Here is a 17,987-nt window from a genome sequence, read left to right as displayed (position 1 = left end):
AGACTATGGAACCCGAATGGGGGGGTCTAGGCCCCCGCCTGGGCTGCCAGCCTTCAGGGGCCCCTGGAAGAGGCCTATCTTGGTCTTGGGCACTAGACCTCCCACCTGCCCTTGTGACCAGTAGATCTGGCTTTTCCCTTCGTACCTACGAGCTACCTACTCAGTATCTGTTCTCCACTTCTTCCTTTCCAACAAACCCCGATTCGTGGGGCAGCAATGTGCCTATGGACGCACTGGATTTCTGAGCCTCCCTTGCAGCTGGGGATGGCTTATGACACGGTTCTAAGATGTAAGTGCACGTCTGCTGGGGACTACCAGGAAGGCGTTTGCTCTTGTGATGACGGGGGACGGATGTAGCACCGTGTCCTTCTGCCTCCTTTATTCTGTCTGGAACATGAATGTGATGGCTGGATTGCAGCAGCTGTCTTGCAGTCATGAGCTAGGAGAGGGAAAATGTCATGAGGATGATGGCAAAGTGAATAGAGCCTTAGTTCCTGACAAGCTAAACCAAGGTCGACAACGTACTTTGGATTTCGGGGTGCCTGGGTGGCTCAGTCGGTGGAGCGTCCAACTCAGTTTCGGCTCAGGTCGTGATCTCATGGTCGTGGGATTGAGCCCCGTGTCAGGCTTTGTGTTCAGCGGGGAGTCTGCTGGAAGATTCTCTCCCTCTGTCCCTCCCCCAACTCGTGCTCCTGCACATACGCGTGCACATGCTATCTCTCAAATAAATAAACCTTAACAAAAGTAATGCAAAGTACTTTGGATTTCTCATGATGAAAAAAAAAATACATCGTCATGGGTTATGCCAGGGTTGGTGGTTTTCTGTTACTTGCGGTGTGGTGCAATTGTAACTGATCATTCTAGGTTGAGGGCTGGGAGAATGGGCCACCTTGTCCTCCCCATTCCCCAGCTGTGGGCGCCTCCCTCCCTGCTCAGAGTCCTTCCCACCTCCAGCCACTGCTGTCATTAACACCAGGACCCATGTTCCAATCAGGCCTGGACTCAGGTCTAATTTAGACCAACTCCCCATTTTTCAGTCTTGGAAAGACTCCTGCCTGAGTGTTGGGAGAACAGATTGCTACCCTCATGACAAAGAAGGGGAGACTGAGCTTCAGAGAGGCTTGCCTCAAGCCACCCGAGGGGATTACAACTCAGTCCTTACCTCTGGTGAGTTCCATGGGCTCATAGATGGAGTTCTTTTTTGTTGGTTTGTTTTAAGATTTTATTTATTTATTTATTTGTGAGAGAGAGCACGAGCAAGGGGAGGGAGAAGCGGGCTCCCTGCTGGGCAAGGAGACCCATGAGGGACTTGATTCCAGGACCCCGGGATTATGACCTAAGCAGAAGGCAGGCGCTTAATCCACTGAGCCACCTGGGGGTCCCATAGAGGGAGTTCTTGCTCCCAGCTCCTCTCGCCCACCTATTTTGCAGGTGCCTGATATACCCCCGTTGAGAATGGGCAGCATCCTTTGCAGGTTCATCCACTAAACTGGCCCCCTTCTTGGGAGGGAGCATCCTGTCAGGGATACCTTCAGGCCACCCTGTCCCACAGGTGGCATGAGGAGCAGGGGGGCTCGCCGAGGAAAGCAGGGAAGGAGAAAGTGGAGGGGACCCAGCAGACTGCTCATTGCCTCCGCTCAGAAGAGTGGGGCCTTGGGAGCAGCCTCCGTTGGCCCTTGTCAACATGGGTGTGAGCTGAGGTCTGGCCACATGGGCTCTCCCCACTGGATGCCCCAGTCGCTCACTGGGTGGCTGAACCAGGTTACTCACAGCTGCCTCGTTAGTCAGTGAGGTGTGTCTGTGAAGACCGGGAACTGGGTACAGGGTGTCCTGGATGCAGAGGCAGCTTACTCCACCCCCTCAGCCCCATGCTTGGTGGCCTTGGGTCACTTTCTCTCCCCGGCCGAGCCCATTTTCTCAGCAGTAAATTGTGACAGTGACTGTCTGGAAGGGGAAGTTGAGGGCAGAAATGCTTACACACCGCAAATGCTGCTCACAAGGCCCCGGGCTTAGGGGAGGGTGCGTGTGTGTAACGACAGCTGGTCTAGCACCTCTGAGGATGCCGGGAGCTTTCCCGGCTGTCATTTCTCAAATCCATAAACCAACCCAACCAGAGAGGTCTGAACATCCCCACTTTACAGATGAGGACCTTGAGGTCAGAGCTGTCCAGGCCCCGCTCCCTCCGTGGCCTCTGAGTCCTGCAGAGTTCAGCCTCTGCCTACCTCTCCTCCATTCTCCTGGCCGCTTTGGCTGGCCAACACGTGCTTGGCCTTCGGGTCCCCACTGACACGCCCACACGTCCATCCGTGACTTGCCCAGCTGGGCGAGAGGCCTCTCTGAGCTCCCTGGTGTCTGAGCATCCCCCACCTTGGCACTTCTCACCGGGGACAGTGGTTGGCTGGGTGACACGTGGTCTCTCCTGTGAGGGCGTTGGGAATGTATGCTCATGGCATTGACCCCAGGACACCGCATGGACAATAAAGAATACCATGGCCGTGATGTGGCAGAGCAGGGGTCAAACGCGGGTGTTTCTGATCCCAAAGCACATCTGCAAACTGTGGGATTGGAGGGGAGGCAGTAATACAGTATCCCAGTTTCTTCGGATGGAGACCCAGCCTTGTTCCTCTAACTTCAGCTACACTTCCTCTGCTGGTAGAGGGGTGCAGATGGGCAGGGCACATCTGCCATTTCTACTGGCCCAGGGCCCATCCCATCTTCCTGAAAGCACAGGTTTCCTTTGGGGGAAAATGGCTCTCTGCTGCGTTTGGCTGGGGCTGGAGTCCCCTCCCCCTTCCAGAGAGGGACGGGGGACAACGGTCTGGCCACTAGCACATAGGCCCAACTTGGAGATTTGTGGGTTCCGCATCAGATCGCTGCAATAGAGCAAATATCATGACAAAAGCAGTCAAATGGGGGCGCCTGGGTGGCTCAGTCCATTAAGCATCTGCCTTCTGCTCAGGTCATGATCCCAGGGTCCTGGGATCGAGCCCCACGTCGGGCTCCCTGCTCAGCGGGGAGCCTGCTTCTCCCTCTCCCTCTGCCCCTCCCCACTGCTTGTGCGTGCTCTCTCTCAAATAAATAAATAAAATCTTTTTTAAAAAAAAGGAGTCGGGCGCCTGGGTGGCTCAGTTGGTTAAGTGACTGCCTTCGGCTTAGGTCATGATCCTGGAGTCCCGGGATCGAGTCCCGCATCGGGCTCCCTGCTCAGCAGTGAGTCTGCTTCTCCCTCGGAACCCTCCCCCCTCTCACGCTCTCTCTCTCTATCTCATTCTGTCTCTCAAATAAATAAATAAAATCTTAAAAAAAAAGTTTTTTAAAAAAGGGAGTCAAATGAATTTTGGGGTTTCGCCAGGCACATAAAAGTTACGCTCGCACTATAGTCTAATAAGTGTGCAATAGCATTATGTCCCCGAAATGTACGTACCTTAATAAAATATACTTTATTGCTGATAACTGCTAACCATCCTCTGAGCTTTCAGCGAGTCCTAATCTTTTTGCTGGGGGAGGGTCTTGCCTCAGCGTTGATGGGTGCTGACTGGTCAGGGTTCAAGGTGGTGGTTGCAAAAGGCCGGGGCGGCCGTGACAGTTTCTTAAAATAAGACAGCAATGAGATTTGCTGCGTTGCTTGACTCTTCCTTTCACGAATGAGTCCTCTGTAGCATGAGACGCTGTGTGACAGCAACAGAGCCACAGAACTTCTCTCAAAATTAGAGTGGACCCTCTCAAACCCTGCCGCCACCACCTTCTCAGCTAAGTTTGCAGAATCTTCTAAATCCTTTGTTGTCATCTCAACAATCTTCTCCGGGAGTAGACTGCATCCAAGAAACCATTTCTCTGCGTGTCCCTAGGAAGCAACTCCTCATCTGTTCACGCTTTATCATGAGATTGCAGCCATTCAGGCCCATGTTCAGGCTCCATTTCTAGGTCTTGGCTGCCTTGCTGTGTCCGCCGTATCTGCAGTTACCTCCCCCCGGGGAAGTCTTGAACCTCCAATTTGTACACAAAACAAGACAAAACAAAACAAAAACCCGCACTATCCACAAGGCACAATAAAGCGAGGGATGCCTATACTCCATCCCCGGGCTTCACCTGCCCAATGAGAGGCCACCCCAAACCTTGGCTGGAACTACTGACTACCCCCACTGCCACAATGGGGGGCCCCTGGAGGTTGTTTGAACAACTTTTTTTTGACCCACATCCTCTCAGCCTCTTTTCTTTTCCTGCTTTTAATATATGCAGGAAACAGTGGTGCCAGTCAAATGATAAATAGCATCTGACCCTCGGACTGTGCTGGGGCGGGCGTTACGGAATGGTGGGGACTGTGGTGAACTGGAAAGCCCGTGCCCTTCCAGTGGTGTGGGGTACTGCTCAGTTACAACCCATTACTGCCATGAGCCAGTGCAAGTCTGAGGCTGACAGATCTTCTGGTTTTCCGGAAGAAACCAGAAATCAAGATTTTTATGAGGTATCTCCCTATTTTTTTTAATATTTTATTTATTTGACAGACAGAGACAGCGAGAGAGGGAACACAACCAGGGGGAGTGGGAGAGGGAGAAGCAGGCTTCCCACTGACAGGGAGGCCGATGTCGGCTCCATCCCAGGACCCTGGGATCATGACCTGAGCCGAAGGCAGATGCTTAAAGGCTGAGCCACCCAGGCACCCCGGTATCTCTATTTTTAACATAGGTAAATAATTCCAAGCTCTAGAAAAGCTCTCTGTGAGTCATTCCCCCATACTGCTGGTAAGTCTAAATTGGTACAATCTCCAAGGACAGAGTTTTGACATTAACGATTAAAATTATAAGTGCAATATCCTGTAACTTGGCACTTGGACTTCTGGATATTCACCCAGCAGATATACTTGCAACATGATAATTTATTTCAGGATTGTTTGTGATGGCAAAAGATCAGAATGGATTTACCTATAGCGTGCTAGTTAAAGAGATTACATTTGTAGGGCGCCTGGGTGGCTCAGCTGGTTAAGTGACTGCCTTCAGCTCAGGTCATGATCCCAGAGTCCTGGGATCGAGTCCCGCATCGGGCTCCTGGCTCAGTGGGGAGCCTGCTTCTCCCTCTGACCCTCTCCCCTCTCATGCTGTTTCTCTCTCAAATAAATAAATAACATCTTTAAAAAGAGAGAGAGAGATTACATTTGTAAAGGGATACTATGTAGCTGTAAAAAAAATGACATCAATAGCCCCAGTGACAAAAGACCAAAATAGGTAAATTGGAATTCATCGCCATTAAAAACTTTCAAATTTTAAAAACGTTTGTGCTTCAAATGATACCATCCAGAAAGTGAAAAGACAACCCGCAGAATGAGAATATTTGTAAATTATATATCTGATAAGGGACTTAGGTCCAGAATATATAAAGAACTCTTGTAACTCAACAATAAAAAGGGAAATAACATAATTAAAAACAGAGGATTTGAACAGACATTTCTCCCCCAAAAGACAAACGGCCAATAAGCACATGAAAAGCTGCTCAACATCATTTGTCATTAGGGAAATGCAAATCAAAACCACGATAACATACCACTTCATGCCCACTAGGATAGCTCTAAAAAAAAAAAAAAGTGCCTGGGTGTCTCAGTTGGTTGGACGTCTGCCTTTGGCTCAGGTCATGATCTCGGGGTCCTGGGATCGGGCCCACGTCGGGCTCCCTGCTTGGTGGGGGGTCTGCTTCTCCCTCTGCCCCTCCCCCTGCTCCTGTGCTCTAAGTAATAAAATCTTTTAAAAAAAGAAAAAAGGAAAGTAACAAATGTTGGTGAGGGTGAAGATGTGGAGAAATTGATTGGAACCCTCAAATGTTGCTGGTCAGACTGTTCAATGAATGCAGCCACTGGGGAGAAGTTTGGCAGTTCTCCCAAAAATTAAACATAAAAGTATGACCCAGCAAGCTCGCTCTAAAGTATGGACCCAAGAGAAATGAAAACATGTCCACCCAAAAACTTGTACACGAACATTCACAGCATCATTGCTGACGATCACCAAAAAGCGGAAACAACCCAAATGTCCATCCACTGAAGAATGAACCAAATGTGGTCTATCCATACAATGGAATGGTTTTGGTCTTAGAAAGGAATGAAGTTCTGATATGGGCAAAAGGATGAACCTTGAAAACATGCTAAGTAAAAGAAATCAGACACTAAAGGTCACATACCGTAATATTCCATTTGCAAGGAATGTCCAGAATGGGCAAATCCAGAGAGACAGAAAGTAGATTAGTGGTTGCCAGGGACTGGGGGAGGGGAAATGAGGAGTGACTACTAATGAGGCTCTCTTTGGGGTGAGGAAAATGTTCCAAAACTAGGCTGTGCTTGCACAACTCATATGGACATACTAAAAACCACTAAATTGTAGACTTTGAAGTTTTATGGTCCATGGATTTTATCTCAGATCAGCTTTTACAAAAGAAAAAGAATGAGGGATCTCTCTGGTTATTGAGACTTATTGGTCTTCAGGAAAAGTGTATATAACTTGCTACCTTGTATATATTAAGGAGGCTTTGGACAAGAATGTGTTATTTGGATTTGCTCACGTTGACTGTGTAGAGACAATAAAAGTAACCACCCGGAGTTAGGACCAAGATTTTTCACTTAAACCTTCTTATAATGAGTTTTGAGCCAAACGAAATGATTTTTTCTTTTTTCTAAGATTCTATTTATTTGAGAGAGAGGGAGCAAGTAAGCACAAGAGGGAGGGGAGGGGCAAAGGGAGAGGGAGAAAACGAAAGACTCCCTGCCAAGCAGGGAGCCTGCCTCAGGGTCAGATCCTGGGACCCTGGGATCCTGACCTGAGCTGAAGGCAGCTGCTTAACTGACCGAGCCACCCAGGCGCCCCTGAAATGATTTTCTCTTAAAGAAATGGTCCGTCGTGTTGGCTGCCACAGAGCACAGTAAGGCAAGGACTGAAGAATGTCTGCTGGACTTGACTATAGTTAGATAATTGATGACTTTTCCAGGACAGAGTCAGGGCTGAGTGGGGGTAGAAGCCAAGCAGCTCATAGCGGATTGAAAAGTAGATGAGAATCAGTTTTTGTCAGAGAATGTTGAATAGCCTATAACCTGTATACCAGCCTAGCTGAACTATTTATAGAGAATTAAAGTAAACAGAGTTGAAGAGTCTTTTGTGAGATTTTGTTTCCTGGATCATAGAGGACCATCACGCAGCTGCGCACTCGGTCCCTGAAAAGATGTGTTTGTGTCTTGCTTTTGTAGGCCCTCTACTTGCGCCGAGGGTCACCCTGGGCCTTATACTGCATGTACGTCAATTAGGGAAGATTGTCTGCTGTATCCCATAAAGAAAGGCCATCAAAGAAATATTTTCAGACCTCAGTGACAAGAAAATGTCCACTTTCCCCAAATATGGTTTAATATTCAATACAAATCATGTAACAGATTATTTGGCTTTTTGCTCGGCTGTGGAAAAAAATCAGAAACGAATTTATAGTTCAGCCTTAACTGAGGAGACCCATATGATTTTTGTATGTCTAAATATTAGACAGCCTTTTTTCCAGAGGCTGACCTAATAAATGTTTCTCCTTGAGTGTTTAAAAATGCAGTATCTACGTTTCCGTTTTAACGTATGATCCCAATAAACCTCTAAAAACTCAGTGCCCGCCCCAAAAAGTATGGGAAAGGGTTACCAAAAAGAAACTGTCACCATTAGAACAGAGAAGGAGCTTCTGGGCAGCTGATAATTTATCCGAATTCAGTACAACTGGTGTTGAATTTGCGAAAACTGATGAACTATATATACACTTAGGTCTAACTTTCTGCATGCGAAAAGTAAACCAAAACACAACAAAATACACAAAACAAAACATACACAAAATTTTTATTTTTTTTAAACAAAATTTTTTAAAAAGTGTGTGGGCTTGCCAAAATTCATTTCTGGTCTGGATCCGCTTTTCAGCCCCTAGCTTGTGATGTAAGGAATAGACGGACCCTCGATCTGGCGCTCAGAGTCTACTGGGTTCCATCCACCGGTCATTATTCCAGGGCAAAGGAAGAACTTGCAGAGCCTGCGTTCCCCTCCTCGGTCTCCGTACCTTTGCCTACTCGTTTCCCCTGCTCCAGAGCCCTTCCTTCTCTTGTCACTTGGTGAAAACTGCCACCTTTGGAGTCCCAACGGCAAACGCTCTTCCTTACCGGCACGACCTCGAGCTCCCTGCTGAAAACCTTTCCTCCCCACCAGGTTCTTACTGCCTCCCCGTGTCACCGCTGCCTCCTCAGCACTGGGCTTTTTAAGGGATGGTGCTCGATAAATATTTGCTCTATGAATGGACTACGGGGCTCTGCACTGGGACAGAGCCACCAAGTGGAGGGAACACGCCGGAGGCCTGGAAAACCCGAGCAGAGGCCCAGGGACGCCGGAAGCTGTGCGGAGGACCAGCCACCGGAAGTCAGTGGCGGCTTCAGGCCGGACGCTCTAGAATCGCGGAGGTTCAGGGTCTCTGTGGTTGGACGCCTCGGATCCGTCTACTTGGGGTGGCGTATTACCAGAGCCGGGCTCCCGGGACCGATCGGGAAAATAAGGGGGTGGTGCATTAATTCCTCGGGCGATGGGGACTGACAGGAGAACAGGGGCCTGAAGGAGGGGGATTTCATGAGCCAGCCGACAAGGTAACAGATCCACGCACCTGAGCCCCTCCAAACTCCCGGGACCAGCTGCAGTCAAACCCGTGGATGGCGATGCGCAAGCACGCACGGGGGCGTTGCCTTCCATTCGCGCGGCGCCTGGGACAGCTAGCGCGCATGCGTCAGAAGACTGCGCGGGGCGGAGAGCCTGCAGAGCTCGGAGCGCCCTTTGGGCGGCTCCCGCGGGCGAGCTGGAAAGCGGCGCGCGCGCGGAAGCGCGCGCGCGCGCGGAGGCGCGGCTTCCTCTGCAGGTGGTCTCGGATTGGACGCAGCAAGTCGAAGGGGTGGGAACCTCCGCAGAGACCGCCCAGCGATTGGCCAGAGGCTGGAAGGAGCGTGGTCTTGGGAGGCGGGGCGGGGGAACCGGCGGGGTAGAGCGCGACGCTGAGGTGGTGGCGGCGGCCTTGAACAAGTGAGCGAGCGACGCTTGGAGTGCCCCTCCCCTGGGGACGGGAGCCCGGGGAGGCGGGGAGCGCCGGCGACCTCCGAAGGCCCGGAGGAGGCGTCGGAGTGAGGCGCCATTCGGTGAGTGTTGACCGAGAAAAGCGAAGTGCCCCGCCCCTCCCTTTCTTCCTGGACCGCGCCTGGCGGCGCCTCCCCACACCTCCCACCCTGCGTTCCACCCTGGACCTGAGCTCTGGGTTCCAGGTCCGGGTGCGGGAAGACTGCTACGTACCAGCCGCTCTCTTTCGCCCCCTATCCGGCCCCCATCGGCTTAGGGAACTTGGAAATTCCCTGGTCCTGTTCCCCAGCCTCACAGAGGGGAAACTGAGGCTTGGCGGGGGAGGCGGGCCCCTTCTCACCAGCGTCTCCACACAGACGCCATGGCTGAACCCCTGAAGGAGGAAGAAGGCGAGGACGGCTCTGCGGAGCCCCCCGGGTCGGTGAAGGCGGAACCCACCAACACCGCTGCCTGTGTAGCGGCCAAGAACCTGGCCCTGCTCAAAGCCCGCTCCTTCGACGTGACCTTTGACGTGGGGGACGAGTACGAGATCATCGAGACCATAGGCAACGGGACCTATGGCGTGGTGTCCTCTGCGCGCCGCCGTCTCACTGGTGAGCCTCCCTGTCGTGCACCGCTTGCAGATGTGGAGGCCGGTCCCGGAGAGTGAGAAACCTGCCCCCTCTCAAGCAGCCAGGAAGGAAAGCTGGGATCTAAAATCTGGTTCAAGGCAACAGATACTGGTTAGGTGCCGTCTGGGTGCCAGGCTCTGCGTTGGGCACAGTTCTCTGAAATGGCCATGGTGGTGGTGCTTATTTCTTTAGAAAAATGACAGTCCCAGTTAGACCAGAACGGAGATCCTATCTTTGGTTTCTAAAGGAGAAGTGTGTTCTGGAGCCAGAGCCTGGTGCAAGGAATGGGTGGTGGGATGGGCGAGGTCTGAGATAGAGAGAGAGGGTAGGGAGGTAGAATGAGCACAGGCTTTAGGGTCAGCACTCTACCACTAACTAGCTGTGCAGCCTCCAGCAAGTTGCTGAGCCCGGGTTTTGTCATTTCCCAACTTTGAATGGTTGGTATCTGCCTCAGGGTAGGCGTGAAGGGAAAATCTGAAACACGTCCGTAAAGTGCTTAGTACAGGGCTTGGCACGTAGTAGGTCCTTGCCATGTGGTGGTGGTTATTCAGTGTATGGTAACTGCATTCTGGAAGAGAGATGTCGAAAGGGGCTTTTTGCCAATCTGCAGCTCTGAGGTGCCTCATGGTATCTGCCTTTTCCCTGCTCCCCAGGCCAGCAGGTGGCCATTAAGAAGATCCCTAACGCTTTTGATGTGGTCACCAATGCCAAGCGGACCCTCAGGGAGCTGAAGATCCTCAAACACTTCAAGCATGACAACATCATTGCCATCAAGGACATCTTGAGGCCCACTGTGCCCTATGGCGAGTTCAAATCTGTGTAAGGAGCAGGGATGGGAAAGGAAGGCAGAGGTGGGACCTGAAGTTTGTGAAGGGCAGCTGAAACCTAATGTAAGGCAGGCTGGGAAAATTCCTGTGATTCCAGACCCTTGTCCCTTAGGGCTTTGCCGGGGACAACTGGTTGCTTGAGAAGAGGCAGATGCTGCTGCTTTATAGAATCTTCGTGTGTAGGATGGCCCATGGAGGACGTTCATACAATAACCGCACTCTTCTGCTCTCATAGCAGATATCCCTGGTCAATCATAGAACACTTTCTTACAAAAAACGGGCAAGCTTTCACAGTTTTCCGAGTCTTTCAGGCAGCCATGCCAAACAATGGAGGGGGCCCTAAAACTAAATCTGTTGGCCAGCCCTGGTTTAGTCCAGCCCCATCTTTTCTTTGATGGGGAAACTAGATCTAGAGAGAAAAGTGACTTCACTTAAGTTCATGGAAACGGAGAAAATCTAGAATCTTCATACCCTGCCATTGGCCTGTGTGGAATGCAAAGACGAGGCCATTACCTGTTGAGCTGGGAGCGTGCACTGAGACTGGCGTGTGGGCGAGGTAGCCATGCCTGTCTTTCTTGTCCCCTCTAGCTATGTGGTCCTGGACCTGATGGAGAGCGACCTGCACCAGATCATCCACTCCTCCCAGCCACTCACTCTGGAGCACGTGCGCTACTTCCTGTACCAGCTGCTCCGGGGCCTCAAGTACATGCACTCGGCTCAGGTCATTCATCGCGACCTCAAGCCCTCCAACCTGTTGGTGAATGAGAATTGTGAGCTCAAGATTGGTGACTTTGGCATGGCCCGTGGCCTGTGCACCTCGCCTGCTGAGCACCAGTACTTCATGACTGAGTACGTGGCCACACGCTGGTACCGTGCTCCTGAGCTCATGCTCTCGCTGCATGAGTACACGCAGGCCATCGACCTGTGGTCTGTGGGCTGCATCTTCGGTGAGATGCTGGCCCGGCGCCAACTCTTCCCAGGCAAAAACTATGTACACCAACTGCAGCTGATCATGATGGTGCTGGGCACCCCATCGCCGGCTGTGATCCAGGCTGTGGGGGCGGAGAGGGTGCGGGCCTACATCCAGAGCCTGCCACCCCGTCAGCCTGTGCCCTGGGAGACAGTGTACCCAGGTGCTGACCGCCAGGCCCTGTCCCTGCTGGGGCGCATGTTGCGTTTCGAGCCCAGCGCCCGCATCTCCGCAGCTGCTGCCCTTCGCCACCCCTTCCTGGCCAAGTACCACGACCCTGACGATGAGCCTGACTGTGCCCCGCCTTTTGATTTTGCCTTTGACCGTGAAGCGCTCACTCGGGAGCGCATTAAAGAGGCCATAGTGGCTGAGATTGAAGACTTCCACGCACGGCGTGAGGGCATCCGCCAGCAGATCCGCTTCCAGCCTTCCCTGCAGCCCGTGGCCAGTGAGCCTGGCTGCCCTGACGTTGAGATGCCCAGTCCCTGGGCTCCCAGTGGGGACTGTGCCATGGAGTCACCTCCGCCAGCTCCACCACCGTGTCCCGGCCCTGCACCCGACACCATTGACCTGACCCTGCAGCCGCCCCTGCCAGCCAGTGAACCAGCCCCTCCAAAGAAGGAGGGCGCCATCTCAGACAACACCAAGGCGGCCCTCAAAGCTGCCCTGCTCAAGTCCTTGCGGAGCCGGCTCAGAGGTCCCTTGCGGAGGCAGTGGCTGGCCAGGGAGTGGGGTTGCAGAGGGGTACTCCCAGCTTGGACAGACCACAGACTCTTACCTTCCTCCTGCCAACTTCTCTGCAGATGGCCCCAGCGCTCCTCTGGAAGCTCCTGAGCCTCGGAAGCCAGTGACCGCCCAGGAGCGCCAGCGGGAGCGGGAGGAGAAGCGGCGGAGGCGGCAGGAGCGAGCCAAGGAGCGGGAGAAGCGGCGGCAGGAGCGAGAGCGCAAGGAGCGGGGGGCCGGGACCTCTGGGGGCCCTTCCACCGATCCCCTGGCTGGGCTGGTGCTCAGTGACAATGATCGCAGCCTGCTGGAGCGCTGGACTCGCATGGCCCGGCCCCCGGCTCCCACGCCAGCCCCAGCGCCAGCCCCAACCCCAGCCCCAGCCCATGCCCCGGTCCCAACGCCCAGCCCAGCCCAGCCCAGCAGTCCTCCTGCTGGCCCCCCAGCACAACCTGTAGGCTCCACCCCTGGTCCTGCACCGCAGCCTGCCTGCCCACCCCCTGGCCCCACTCCCCACCCAGCCAGCCCTCCTGGGCCCGTCCCTGGCCCTCCTCCACTCCAGACCACCACCTCTAGCCTCCTGGCCCCCCAGTCACTTGTGCCACTCCCCGGGGTGCCTGGCCCCAGTGCTGTCGGTGTTCTGCCTTACTTCCCCTCTGGCCCACCCCCTCCGGACCCCGGAGGGGCCCCTCAACCCTCCACCTCAGAATCACCCGACGTGAACCTGGTGACTCAGCAGCTGTCCAAGTCACAGGTGAGAGGCTGTGAGGACACCTGGATCGGGGCCCTGGGAAAACGGGGTTTGGGAAGTCTGTGCTCTTTGGCACGGATGGGGGATGGGAGAGGCTGTGGTGTCTCTCTGTTCCATGAGAACGGAGTGGCAGGTGGGCCTTTATCTCTGAACTTGTTCTCTTGCTCTTAGAAGGAGCACAGTGCCAACGACCAGGTCGGTGGGAGACAAATAAGATGCTTCCTAGGAAGTGCGTGGGCTGGGGACAGGCCCTCGACCAGCGCCCAGTGATTGGCCGGGCTGGTGCTGTCACTCACGCTCTCCAGCAGAGTCACTGGTAGCATCGGGATAGACTTGTAGAGCTCTGTCCGCTCTTGGTAGTGCCTGGCTTGTAACCTGCCATCATCCGTTGCAGGTGGAGGACCCCCTGCCCCCGGTCTTCTCGGGCACTCCAAAGGGCAGTGGGGCCGGCTATGGTGTTGGCTTCGACCTGGAGGAGTTCCTAAACCAGTCTTTTGACATGGGCGTGGCTGACGGGCCACAGGATGGGTAAGCTGCTGGACCAAGCTTCTGGAATGGGCCTGTGGGTAGGGTTTCCAGGTGCGGCAGGAGCTTGCCTGTGGGATGGGCAAGGAGCCAGCCTAGGCTAACAGTGCCTCTCCCCCTCCACTCTCCCTGCAGCCAGGCCGACTCAGCCTCCCTCTCGGCTTCCCTGCTTGCTGACTGGCTGGAGGGCCACGGCATGAACCCTGCCGACATTGAGTCCCTGCAGCGTGAGATCCAGATGGACTCCCCGATGCTGCTGGCTGACCTGCCGGACCTCCAGGAGCCCTGAGGCCCACAGCCTGTGCCTTGCTGCCAGGGGCAGACCCAGCTACAAGACTCACAGGAACATTTCCAAGGGCTGGAGCCCTGGGCCCAGCAGGGGAAAGCTCAGCTTCGATGATTCTGCAGGTTCATCTCAGACACACTCTGCAGCCTTAAGCAGTCACCTGAGCCACCGCCAAGCCATGGCAGGATCAGGAGATCTCTACTCCCTGAGCGATCCTTTTCAGTATTGTATTTTTTATTATTATTATTATTATTATATTAATATTGTGACACGATCTTTTTGCCATCCAGATGAGGCCTGTGAAATACAAGGTTTCCTTTAGTGCCTAACACTAGTTGTCTTTTTGGAGTTGAGGGCAGGGTGTTGTCATAAGGGGAGCAAGGAGGAGCCGGGTCCTCACATTTGGGGGTCAAGCAAACACACTTGCACACACAATAGCCAAAGCCAGCTTTGTTCAGATCCTGAGGTTTTATTGAGCTCTTCGCTCCCCACCTCCTTCCAGCCCCACAGAGGTTGTCCTCTGCACCCCCCACATGGTCAGACCTCAGCCCTGGGGCGGGTGGGGGCACTGCATAGCTATGCCTACCTCGGTTGGGGCTGTTTTAGAGTAGCATGCAGCTGTGCGAAATACGGTTTGGGCATTGAGCTTTGGGGGCCTGGGGCAGCTGGGAGGGGGCAGCGGAGGAGGACCGTGAGGTGGGGCTGGGGGTCCGTTGTGCTCACCACCAGGGAATGAGTCGGTGGGGGGGGAGGCTGAGGGCGTGGCGGCGGCGGCGGCGGGGGCGGGGGGTGGTTACTGGCCTGTGGCCTGGCACACGCCGTGGGTATTGGTCAGACTCTGCCAACCCAGTTTAGCACGCTAGGGGCGGGGGGGCTCCAGACGGAGGAGTCCACAGCAAGGAAGCCGGCTGAGGTGGAACACAAGCCCAGAGTCTCGGAGAGCGGCTCCCGGCTCTCCGCCTTGCGGGGAGGGCGGAGGCAAGGAGAGTCAGTCCCGGGGAGCCCAGTCAGGGCCGGGCCGGACAGCTGCGCCTTTCAGGGGAGGCTGGGAAAGCTGCAGGCCGCATAGCCGTGGGTGAGGGCAACAGAGGCCTGGCTTTGAGGTGGACACCCTGGGTGTGACGGGACCTGCTGAGGCTAGAGCCACAAGGCCCCCTGCGGGAAGCAGGTGCTTAGAGAGCAACGGGCAGGGGCGGGTAGGGCCGGGGTGCAGAGGGAGCACTCATGGAGACCCGGAGCGGCCAGGGCCGGCTTGGGGCCTGATGGGGGCCAGCCCCTCAGGCCCGGCGGATTTTCATCTCGGTGCGCTTGAGGGAGTAGTAGAAGCCCTTCCACTGGGCCCAGTTGATGCCATTCGCGTAGGAGAGGTGGGAGCCACCCAGGTAGAAGCCGTTGAGGTTGGCGAAGTGGCAGCTGCGGAACCAGAAGGCCCCCGACGAGAGGGCCGCGCAGTTCTGCACAAAGAGGTCCTGGTCCCGGTCGAAGGTGGAGAACTTCTGGCCACTGTGGTAGGACAGGGAGTCGCCTGGCAAGAGGGGAGGAGGGATGGGGCTGCTGAGGCGGGGAGCCGGGCCCCCGAGCTGGCAGGGACCGGGGGGTGACAGGCAGGGGGGCGGGGTGGTGCCGTGAGCAACATCACGTGACAGCCTGGCGGGATGGGGCGCCCTGCCTGAGCTGGCCGTCGGGTAGCTGAGCTTGTGCATGAAGAGAAGCAGCCGCTCCTCGCAGGGCTGCCCGGAGTGAGCGGACACAGCTTCTCTGGGGGCCCAGGCCCGAGCTGGGTGGGAGCCAGCACGGCCCCTCCAGGCCGCAAGGGGGAGGGAGGGGCCTGGAGGGGGTCGGCGGGGGAGGGGGGGGCCCAGCGGGCAGTGCCAGCCCTGCCTTCTCCCCCGACGGCCCCTCGTTAGGCCCGCAGCCGGGGATACCTGCCCCGCCGTCCTCGAAGCCTGCCACGTAGAGGGTGTAGCCATCCTCCTCTGCACTGACCGCGTTGGGCGAGATGGAGAATTCAGCGTACTTGGCGGAGGCCGTGTTGTTCTCAAAGTCCTCCAGGTCCACTCGCAGCTCGTACTTCTGTTTCAGCGTCAGGAGGTGCAGGTTCTGCAGCCCTGGGGGGTGGGGGAGGGGCAGCTGGTCAGCAGGGCCCGGGGCCTGGGGCAGCCCCCGGGCCTCGGGCCGCCCCCGGCCCCTCCTTACCCAGCCAGTACTCCCCGTCGGCGCGGCCGAAGCCCAGCTTGTAGTCGTTCCAGCCCCGGAAGAAACTCACTGAGCCATTGAATCTCTTCTGGAAAACCTGGAGCAGAGAGAATAGGCCTGGGTGGTCAAGAGTCCAGGGGGCGGGAGCCTCACCCCGGCGTGGACCCTGTGATGCTGAGGGGGTTTTGTTGAAAGACTGAGCTGGCGCCTAGAACAAGGCCCACGCCGGCCCCAGGCCCCTCAGTGAGCAGCTCCTGGGCGCCAGGGAAAGGTGGAGGGACAGCGGTGCTAGGGTACTGGGGCGGGCTGTGTGACCTTGGGCGAATTACTTCCCCTCCCCGGGTTCCGGGTCCGCTGGAAAGCGTACCTGTCCCCCAGGGTTACTGTGAGGGTGCAGGCACTAACCTGCCTTGGGCACCTAGAGCGCAGCCGTGGTGGCAGCTCCCAAACTCTGCTGTGGGTGTCGCGAGCCCCGGTTTAGAGATGGAGAAACCGAAGTGCCCGGAGGTGGAGCTCGGTCCCACAGCGGGGACCAGAACCGGGCCTCCGTTGCGTCCGCCCACTCACCGTCCACTTGCCGCCCTCGGTGCTCATGTCACAGAACACGGGCACGGGCACACTGGGGCCCGAGGGGTAGATGAGGTACACGCCGTCGGCCTGGTAGCCCTGGGCATAGATGTCATCGCAGTCCAGGGGCTGCTGAAGGCAAGACTTCTCCAGAGCTGGGGGCGGGGGCGGGGGCGGTGAGGGGGCGGCACCAAGGCGCGACCGGCCCCCTCAGCGCCCTGCCGTCTGCCTCCCTCCCTGGGGTCCCAAGAACTCAGGAGATTTCCTCCAGGGGGGCTGCTCCAGCGTCGTTGCCACCTGCCTGCCCCGTGGTAGAGAGGAGGCAGGGATGGCATCCTGCGGGGGCTCAGCCCTGAAGCCTGCCTCCCAGAAACGAGGGCTCAGAGGAACCTCTCCTCCCCCAGCCTGTCGGCCAGGCTTACCATCTCCCCGGATCCCGGAGACCTGGGGGGCGCAGGGGGGCGTGGAGAGAAGCAGCAGCAGCGGCAGGGCCAGGAGGGCCTGGGACAGGACAACAGGGTCACCTCACCGCACCCCACCCCGCCCCCCGGCCGGCCCCAGAGCCCCAGAGCCCCCGAGCCCCCTTGCGTTCCGCTGCACATCGCTGCACTTGTCCCTCGTGCAAACCACCCCTGCCGGGCACCCCTTCTCTGCCCTCTGGACCCTCTTTCCGCGTCTGAGAAACCCCACTGTCCGGGACAGGCTCGGGGCCCTCACAGCTTGGGAGTTCACAGCACCCCCCGCCCCCCCCACCCCGTCTCCGGTAAGGGTCCCCTTTGTGGAGTTGGGCTCAGGGCCCCGGTGCCGCGAGTCCCCCAGCCCCAGGCCCAGTACCTTCATGCTGCCAGTTGAGCTCACAGCGGCAGGGTGTCTGCTACCCCAGACGGCGCCCCAGACTGCACCCGCCCAGAGTTATGTGCTGGGCCCTGGCCAGCCGCCCTGGCCCCGCCCCCTGTCGCTGCAGAGCCCCCCTCTCCCCTCCCCCCCGGCACTGAACCGGCATCTGCTTCCACAAGTCAGGGGGGCCAGGGGGAGGTGGGGCCCGGGCCAGGGGACCACCTGCGTCTCATTAGGCCTGTCAGGGGCAGAGCACTGGGGACGTTCACTCCCTGCTGAGTCACACGGCTCCCTAGAGCCCCTCTACCACCCGCCCCCTGGACCTGTGGACCCCCTGGCACCCCCAGCCCAGCCTCTGCTTCCTCACGCCCTCCTCCCTCCCCGCCCCCCCCCCACGATGTCTTTATTTTCTCCTCCCCTGGCCTGTGTTTCATCAGCCTTTGGGGGAAGGCTCAGGAGCGGTGGGGAGGGTGTGCATATGCCTGGGTTCTGGGGAGGGGGAGGCCCATTCTGGGGGAGCAGAAGGCTGGGGAGGCCGCCTCCGAGCTCCTGATGTGGGAGCCTGTCTGGGGCTGGAGGGGGATAGG

General features: G+C 56.5%; 2 protein-coding genes across 2 annotated transcripts; one reads left to right on the top strand and one right to left on the bottom strand.

The window, feature by feature from the left end:
• The first annotated feature begins 8,584 nt into the window (after positions 1-8,584).
• Positions 8,585-14,129, top strand: MAPK7 (mitogen-activated protein kinase 7). Its single transcript, XM_025864320.2, has 7 exons — positions 8,585-9,169; positions 9,464-9,700; positions 10,372-10,537; positions 11,134-12,212; positions 12,319-12,992; positions 13,384-13,517; positions 13,650-14,129. The coding sequence occupies exons 2-7, from the start codon at positions 9,469-9,471 to the stop codon at positions 13,801-13,803; spliced, it is 2,439 nt and encodes an 812-aa protein (XP_025720105.2). The 5' UTR covers positions 8,585-9,169; positions 9,464-9,468; the 3' UTR covers positions 13,804-14,129.
• A 101-nt stretch (positions 14,130-14,230) lies between these two features.
• On the bottom strand, positions 14,231-17,469 carry MFAP4 (microfibril associated protein 4). The gene is made up of 6 exons (XM_025864304.2): positions 17,398-17,469; positions 16,986-17,064; positions 16,564-16,718; positions 15,997-16,093; positions 15,726-15,908; positions 14,231-15,325 (listed from the first exon to the last, which is right to left on the bottom strand). Exons 1-6 carry the CDS (start codon positions 17,401-17,403, stop codon positions 15,078-15,080), a joined length of 768 nt encoding a protein of 255 aa, XP_025720089.1. The 5' UTR covers positions 17,404-17,469; the 3' UTR covers positions 14,231-15,077.
• Positions 17,470-17,987: the final 518 nt, after the last annotated feature.

The sequence above is a fragment of the Callorhinus ursinus genome, unplaced genomic scaffold (genome assembly GCF_003265705.2).
Source record: "Callorhinus ursinus isolate GAN/ISIS: 27379988/994484 unplaced genomic scaffold, GSC_fseal_2.0 scaffold43, whole genome shotgun sequence".
Lineage (NCBI taxonomy): Eukaryota > Metazoa > Chordata > Mammalia > Carnivora > Otariidae > Callorhinus > Callorhinus ursinus.
The sequence above is the reverse complement of the archived record's forward strand: the minus strand, read 5'-3'. Positions and strand labels throughout refer to the sequence as shown.